The sequence below is a fragment of the Rhinoderma darwinii genome, chromosome 13 (assembly GCF_050947455.1).
Source record: "Rhinoderma darwinii isolate aRhiDar2 chromosome 13, aRhiDar2.hap1, whole genome shotgun sequence".
Taxonomy (NCBI): domain Eukaryota; kingdom Metazoa; phylum Chordata; class Amphibia; order Anura; family Rhinodermatidae; genus Rhinoderma; species Rhinoderma darwinii.
In genome coordinates, this window is record NC_134699.1 from 19,595,523 (window position 1) to 19,604,235 (window position 8,713).

The 8,713-nt window shown below is 42.5% G+C and overlaps 1 protein-coding gene across 1 annotated transcript; it reads left to right on the plus strand.

Annotated features, from left to right (window-relative positions):
* The first annotated feature begins 304 nt into the window (after positions 1–304).
* LOC142666278 (lysozyme C-like) lies at positions 305–5,173 on the plus strand. The gene is made up of 6 exons (XM_075846264.1): positions 305–458; positions 1,673–1,822; positions 3,109–3,187; positions 3,483–3,538; positions 4,486–4,590; positions 5,157–5,173. The coding sequence occupies exons 1-6, from the start codon at positions 305–307 to the stop codon at positions 5,171–5,173; spliced, it is 561 nt and encodes a 186-aa protein (XP_075702379.1).
* The last annotated feature ends 3,540 nt before the right edge of the window (positions 5,174–8,713 follow it).

Sequence of the window (8,713 nt, forward strand, 5' to 3'; positions counted from 1 at the left end):
AACAGCTCCTAATATCTGAGATACCTGTTAATATCGGAGGTACCTGGATACCTGTGAGTATATGGGGGTGGGGGGGGGGATACTGTAATGATAGGACACATTGTAGAGTATAACCACTAGCAATTGCCTGCACTGGTGATTAAATATAATTCACATCATTATTAATAAAATATTTATCCTCCTTACAGGAAATGTCTTGTAGGACCAATATTTCCAGTCTTGACTCCACCTTTAGTTGCTTAACTGTAGGTGGCAATTATATATATATACTGTATCTCTGACACATGTCTGATCATACATCATCATGGCAATGCGGGGGTTATTCATAGTCTCACTGCTTGTCTTAGCCATTGACTGTGTCGTCCTGAATTACGATGCATTTTATGACAGATGTAAACTGATCCAGGAGCTGAACGACGCAGGAGTAGTCGGTATAAAGGGCTATACGGTCGGTGACTGTAAGTACTGTGATTTCTTATCAATAAAATTGTTTTATACTATATTTTCCTTCTGCATATCTCAGTCTGCATAGTACTTCACTTTAGAGCACCAGTTTATGTAACTAAGGACAGGAAGTGGCAGCCATAGGCAGCCATTTTAAAGGCTATGGAGAACTACTTTTAGTCACTCAGTTACCCACCTTCATACAATTATACACTGACAGTTCCCCGCTCTCCACTTTTAATGTCAGTGTATTTATTCATGTTTATATGTCCTCTATAGCTACTTAAATTATTACACATGGGGGTAAAACCCCTACACTGAGGTAGTAATGCCCACATGACAGCCCACATTCACTCTGGTAGCTATCTGGGTACATTTCTTTATCTGCAAAGCGAATGTTGTTTTTTGTGGTTTTTTTTAAATAAATCACTACTTGGGTCACTACTATTGCTATGGTTTTTTTTTAAGGGACAGCTATGATGAGTGGTGTATATAGGAATATCACACTGGGCCCCTTATTATGGTACCATGTTTTGCCACTCTGGAAAGAGGGGCCTGGTATCGTCATCGTCGTCCCCCCTCTATAACTTCTCCTCGACCCATGAGCCTATTCCTCATTCTATTGCTCCATAACAGTGCAGATCCTCTGAAGTGGGGAGTACTGCAGAGGTTCTTGCCATCCCAAATTGGATGGGACCAAACCTAGACTGGAGCATCTTCTAAGGACACCAGGCAACTGCATAGTCTGCCTTTATGGTATGTGTGCCCTTGGCTATGGCCAATAACAATAATTTAGCTGCATTGTTTGAAAGGGGTCTAAAACCTACCTCCTGTCTGATAAAGTTTAGATTGCTGCTCTGACTGTTCTGATTGGCTTCTGTGTATTAGCACAAGCCCACCACAAGCTTACCAGGAAGTCAGTAAGTCTTGTCTTTCTGTTTAAAGGGGTTTTCTAGGCTTTTTAATTTTTTTATTTATGAAGTATAACATACAATACAATACGTGGAAAGTTAGAGCGGGGTCATGTATGGACCTGAGCGCCACTGCGATGTTTACATGAAGCGTCACATAGGTCAGTGGGTGCTCTAGGGAGGGACGTCCTATACTGTATAACATGTATTGGGAAAGCTCTCTTATTCTTCATGAAGAAGAAGGCTATATAAATATAAAATAAAAGCCAGAAAACTCCTTTAATGAAATATAAACTGTACTTACTTTCTACTTCTAGATGTATGTTTAGTTAAACACATCAGTGGCTATGACTCTTCACTTCATACAAGCGACTCTGAGTACGGCATTTTCCAGATAAACTCCTGGTGGTGGTGTGACGATGGCAAAACTGTGGGACGAAAGAATCTGTGTGGAGTTCAATGCTCCGGTAAGTGCTTACTTCTGAGGATTTAAAGAGGCTCTGTCACCAGATTATAAGTGCCCTGTCTCCTACATAGTCTGATCGGCGCTGTAATGTAGATAACAACAGTGGTTTTTATTTTGAAAAACGATCATTTTTGAGCAAATTCTGAGCAATTTTAGATTTATGCTAATGAGATTCTTAATGACCAACTGGGCGTGTTTTTACTTTTGACCAAGTGGGTGTTGTAAAGAAGTGTATGAGGCTGACCAATCAGTGACCAATCAGTGACCAATCAGCCTCATACACTTCTCATTGTTCCAGCTTCTTTCACTGCACAATCACACTGTGCTGTGGATCATGCTGGGCTGGAACAATGAGAAGTGTATGAGGCTGATTGGTCACTGATTGGTCAGCCTCATACACTTCTTTACAACACCCACTTGGTCAAAAGTAAAAACACGCCCAGTTGGTCATTAAGAATCTCATTAGCATAAATCTAAAATTGCTCAGAATTTGCTCAAAAATGATCGTTTTTCAAAATAAAAACCACTGTTGTTATCTACATTACAGCGCCGATCAGACTATGTAGGAGATAGGGCATTTATAATCTGGTGACAGAGCCTCTTTAACAACTTTTTGTAAAGTTGCCTTTTTGGGCTTCACCAGAAACGGGAATAAAGAGTAGATACAGGAGGCCTGTGCTTATAGGTTGCAGTGGCCCCTTGTTCTCCAGGTCGGTGTGTATCCCAGAGACTGGATCCTCATCTATCAGCCCGTTATGGCATATTCTAGTGATTGTACAATGGGACTGCCCCTTTATAATAATGTTTTAATAATAATGCATATACATACTATTTTGGCAGCATACTCACATGCATGTTGGAAAAGAGTAGTCCCACAACCTGGCATGCTAGGGCCGGATGATTGAGCCTTTTAACTATTATGTGGAGTAGGGGTACCGAACTTTTTGTCTGATGTTAAACGGGTTTAAAAAACTTTTGACATGTCATAGTGATTGGTGGGGGTCCGAGCACTGAGACCCCGATCTCTAAAACGAAGCTGCAGAAGTGCTCGCGTGAGCGATGTGCCGCATCATTTCTGATCGGCTTTCCTCGGAAAGCCAAACGAGCGGACTATAATCGTTTTAGCGATTGTGGGGGTCTCAGTGCTCAGACCCTCACCGATCAAAGCTTCTGACATATTACTATGGCATGTCAAAAGTTTTTTAAAAGTTTAGTTATCCTTTAATGGAAAATATTTTTGCACTGTAATACAATAACTAAACTATATTTTTCTTATTCCCAATCCAGAATTGTTAGACAAAAACATCACCAATGATATACAGTGCTTTGCTAGGATTTTGAAGGATCCCAATGGACTGGAAGCTTGGTACGTAAAAAAGTAATAGTAACATATACAACAGTATGTTGTACTAAATATAACTCCAGTGATGCAACTGCCACAGAGGCTGACTATGCCCCTTCTATGGGGCACAAAATGTGCATTAACAAGGGCATATGCACAACAGAGGCAGCCCATTTGACGGCTATAGGGCCCCTGGAGAGCAGGTTGGCTGTATCCTACATTTTATTGGTTTGTGACAACTTGCATAGAGATAAGTATGTCTCAAATTGCATGAAATTAATTCTGGATTCTAATTACAATGTTCTTTTTTGAATTATAGGTCTGTTTGGCCTACAAAATGTCAAGACAAAGATTTAAGTGAATTTACCAGAGGATGTGAGTGATACAGGTCTATAAAGTGTTAAATGCAGTTGTATTATTTGTAAAAAATAAATAAAAAAAAATTGAAAATAAAGTTGGACAGAGAAATATAATTGAAGTATATTTTTTATATATAAAGAAGGCAAACGTACAAGCTAACGTTCACCTGTCACCTTCAAGTTGTATGGATGCATAATACAACACTCATAAAGGCATATGGTAAGTCTAAAGTCTCCATAATACAATGTCATACAGATGTTAACTCATTAAGATAACCTCTTCCAAATGTCCCATATGGGCATATAGACATTATATAGGGGATATCCCGCTTTGACCCAGAGTATGGCTCCTCTATGGCCCCTGCAAGGGAAATGTATGGTGGATCTAAGCTTACCTGGCCTTCACAGCTGACTGCCAGGGGTTTAAGGACCCGGACCCCTGAGGCAGTCATCTATTGTCTGGGGCGTTTCTCTTTAGAGAAGTGGTTGTCTTTATGAGACAACTACTTTAACCCTCAATCCAGTGTGAGACACTTGCTCCATGTCCTCTAAATGTATTTTGTCAGTATGCTTTCATGTGAGCTCCACTTTCATGTGGTCAAGTTTGTGATCGTACACTATAGGGTGTAACTAGTAATGACTGTGCTCCATAGCAAAACTTAAAATTGGGCGACCAACCCAGTTGTTGCTGCTTATGGCCAGTCCCTACTAGTTATAAGTGGTTATCTCTACATGAGTTGTCTACATTGTGTGGAAAGTCCACCTACAGTCCTCCAAGAAGTTATCTAAAACCAAATAACCCTCTTATCACAACAATACTACAATCTGTAGAGTCAATTTGCATCATTTCATGGCGTAAGCATTGTAGTCGTAAGTCGTAACTCCAGATAAAAACGGAACATTCATCTTTTGACCAGACGTTTGGATCTCTATGTGCCCCCAAAGTTTCATTTACTTGACCAGTGGCCCTTCTCGAGTTCCTTCCGCTGTCCTCTACTAGTTCACAGCTAAAGCCTGAGCTGGTCATGACGATGGAGGAACGCTGTCATGATCTACCAATGACCACGGGTAACATGTATAGACAGTGTAATATCCATAGACCTACATACCAAAGAGGCAGACCATGCAGATGTTGTGGTGCCCTTGGAGAGAGGGGTCTCAGTCCTGGTTGGTTCCTTCTCAATTGTTACTGGTTGTCGAGAACCTGCGCTGGACTTCCCTACCCAGAAGAACTGCCTTATTAGAAAACACAGGGGCGAAGAGGTAGTCCAAGTGCATGGTCTTAACAACATAGAGCCAAGCCCCATACCTCCCTCCCCCCGATTGGACCTCCCCGATCGGACTACCTCTTCTCTTCCCTAAAATAAAATCAACATTTGGTCACTGTACGCAGGGGGCATGTACTGGATCCCCTCAGAATGCCACATTAGGCCCAGAAAAGATCTGTGCCATGGCGCATACAAGGTTGTGATGCCTCTCAGCGTAAGGATGTTATATGCGATACAGCACACGTGCTCGTTGTATGCTGCGTTGCAAACCAGGTCATATCTCTGAAGGTTGTTGCGGCTTTTACAGAACTCCTTCCAAGGACCAATGTAAACTGTTTAAGTACTTATAGTCCTTGGTCTTTGCAGCTCTACTTAATCTATAAAAATGGATTTCCCCTTCTTCTCCATTGTACATAAAGGGTGTCGCACACCCTGCTTCTGTAGCTAGGCAGAAGGGTAGGGGATGGGTTAAGTCTGGGGGCTGTCCGACATTCAGCTGTTCTGGCTCATGATTAGCTGAGAACCTATCGATTAGTTTTGTCTGCTATTTAATCCTGTTTTTTCCTGGTATCCTTGCCAGGTATTGATTTATCTGCCTGGTTCCCTCTACTAGTCTGCTCTGTGTTTTGGTTTGTATCCCAAGGTTGCTTGTTTTTTCCCGTTTACCTTTTTTGCATCCTCCCCTACTGCTACTGTGTATGACTGGTGACTATTCTCCTGTCTGCTGATTGACATTATTCCTTCCCACCATTAGGCATACTCATGGTTTGCTAGTGTAGCGTGCGAGCGGGTGACCCGAGGAGTGATGGGAAAGGGGAAAGGCGTAGGCCCACAATTTGGCAGCCGGCTTGACTCTCAGTGTGGATGACGAACGCCGACAGGCCTTCCCTTTCTCTCAGGACCTGCTCACAGCTAGTGATGAGGGGGATTGCACGGGCAAATGAGGATGGTAGTCTCTAAATATCCCCCGGGACACTCCCTGTGTCTGCTCTTGTCCTGATGGTGTTTTGGGGTGTCCTTGATGTTGAAGGTGCAAAATAAGACAGGAGTTTGGAGAGTGGCAGTATAACGGGCTTGCTCCCGGCACAATTTACTTTTCCACATAACATGGCGGTTACATTCTTCCATATGACTTGGAGGAACATTTCTTACTATAGACTCAATCCTTATGATCCGATGAAGCGGCACATGCAGGAGCGGGGACCCTCTCTCTCTCTCTGCTTTCCTTGTGGCTTCCTACCCTCGTCAGTTCAGGGGGACGAGAAGATATCTGTCCATGAATGCAGCTTTCTGCTCCTGTGTAATGGCTCTCAGCCGGTCAGTGAGGGTAGTGAACCTGTATAGGTGAAGGATGGGACTCACCAACTTGATAAGGTGACTCACTATCCACAGAATGGATTCCTGTTACTCTCAATAGATGTCAGAAGATTTCCTTCTCTTAAGACTGTTTGCTTATTTCCTGCGAGCTTTACTATGGCCTGATGATGAACGCAGCCGGTCTCTGGATCCAAGATGGATGAACCCAGGTAACACTCTCCTCCTCTCCAACCGACTCCAACTGCCAACACGCTCCAACTAACTGACACTAACTGCCACTGGACCCCCTCTATGTCCTAAGCTCCTCCCACCTTCTGGAAACTTCTAAGCCCCTCCTGCATAGGCTGCAACACAGTGCATTGTAACTTCACATTTGTCATTTTAAAGTGACAGTACCTAAAAGTGCAAAAATGTCATAAAATACTTTTACAACACATTATCTCACAAGTAATATCTTGGGGGACATTACACTAGCTAGGTTCCTGATAGTGGGTTTGCCCTTACTATGGTGGTTTATCTGCTTCAGACAGGGCCCTAGTACTTTGAGGGGGAGTCGCAGGGCTGGATCGCCACCTCTTGCTTAATTGGGAAGTTAGCGCCAAGTCTGGCAGTGGGTGCGCATTTGCTGGACTGGTGCTTTCGTCAGACACGTTACGAAGGGATTGTCCAGGATTAGAAAAGTGGATCTGCTTTGTTTCCAGAAACAGCACCGCTCTTGTCTTTGGGCTGTGTTTGGTATTGCAGCTCAGCTCATTGAATGTAGTTTAGCTGCAAAACCTGTCACATTCATACACGAGAGTGGCACTGTTTTTTTTGGGGGGGGGGGGGTGAAGACTCTTTTTCTGGATTTTGGACAACATCCCCATAAAGGAGACTCTGCTGACCTCGGAGACTAGCCACAAGATAAACTAATTTTAATCTTACTGAGGAAAATAATGTCAATGCTGAATAGAACTGTTTACCCCCTGGCATTTTAAGTAAAGGATCCCTGTGCGGAGTGTCAATTTAAGTACATATAAAAAGTAAGGGTTTCTCGTGGTCTACCTAATGTGTGACCAGAGTTGTTACTTATCAGTCTGTAATGTTGAAATTCACATATTAATGACACTTCTCCAGCGCTGCTACTTCCAGGATTGGTCAAAGAAACGTGGTCACCAATACCAAGCAATGTACGGGTGTTTTAGAAGTAAATTAAGGCGGCCAGGAAATAAAATAGCTTTTTTCCCTTAAATTTTTTGTATTATTTTTTTGCAAATTGAATACAATTCCTTTTTTACATACCAGGCATTAAGTCCTTGAGGATCTCTCACAATTCTTTTGACACATCTTAGATCATCTGAGAGGTCAGAGTCCTGTGGAGCTGAGAAAGGACCGAATATCAGAACATAGGAGGGGGAGTTTTTAGTTTGTATTATTTATGTTCTCCTTAAATTGTACTTTGTTCCAAATATCTACTAGAGATGCTTTATTGAGTGAACTACTAACCATGCGAGCACCCGGGATGTATGTGGACTATTATACGGATATTCACATTCCATGCTTGAGAAATGCTCACACTGAGCTGAAACGTTGCGTGTGGACTAAACAGGATAATTTTTTCACTTATTTGGTTGTGCTGCCTCAAATTCTCCTTCTTTGAAGGGTCATCGGAGTGTGACCCAAGAGGCGTGCACCCACTCTATTCACTTGTCCGGTGCTGCTGATCGGTTGCTCGGGATATTCATGTTCATATTCCAGTGCAAGATTGTCATACCCTTATGTACTAATCACTAAGAGCAAAATATTAGCAAACATGAGCAGAGGAGGGGCAGTTGGAGGAGAGAAGCATATATATGTATAAAGATTGGGTGACTAGGTGACCAAAGAAAGCTCTCCATAGCTGCCAAAATGGCTAACTATAGTTGCACCTTCCCATTCCCAAGATCACTGCTACTCTACTCACAATTTACTTTCAGCTTTCTGCCCTTCACTGATCTCTGCGGTCATCAATAGACCTGTGGGAAAACTGAATGACTGTCATCTCTGTGATCACTAGGATTATGGAAAGCAGCAGCATAATACCCACTGATCATTATTTTGGCATCTGAGGCCACATCAATTTATGGTTGGATTTGTTTTCCCATCATTCCACCAATATTTTTTGTTGATCTGGAAGATGCCATACTCATTCAGACTGACTTGGTAGGTTTCATCGTAGTAAGTAGCGTGATGAATCAGGCATGCATCTGCAGAAGAGATATAGACAGCAAATGAGAGACACTCAGGTGGCGGACATATTATATGTGCAACCCCTGCAGTTGCACATGGACCCTTTGGGCAATTGGGCCCACTCCAAATTTAAAATGAAAATTACTGTCTATTAGACAACATGTAAGGGTCTTCACTAATAGTAAATGGGAGCTATGCTATCCTCCCATTAAATTAGTAATTGGAGATGGAGGAACCCTAAATTGTTCCTGCAAAGGGGCCCCCTACATCCTTTAAAGGGTTATTCTCACATTAGATAGTTACGCACATGCGAGCCACCTCTCCATTCATCTTCCACCTGGATGTGGGTACCAAAGCTATATTTATTGTATACCTGATAGATAAGGTTGCAATACCCC

Coding starts and splice junctions, on each gene's coding strand:
- LOC142666278 (XM_075846264.1), top strand. CDS start 305: ATGGCAATGCGGGGGTTATTCATAGTCTCACTGCTTGTCTTAGCCATT. Junction 1,823..3,108: donor GTGTGGAGTTCAATGCTCCG/GTAAGTGCTTAC, acceptor TTCCCAATCCAG/AATTGTTAGACAAAAACATC. Junction 3,539..4,485: donor AAGTGAATTTACCAGAGGAT/GTGAGTGATACA, acceptor TTACTTGACCAG/TGGCCCTTCTCGAGTTCCTT.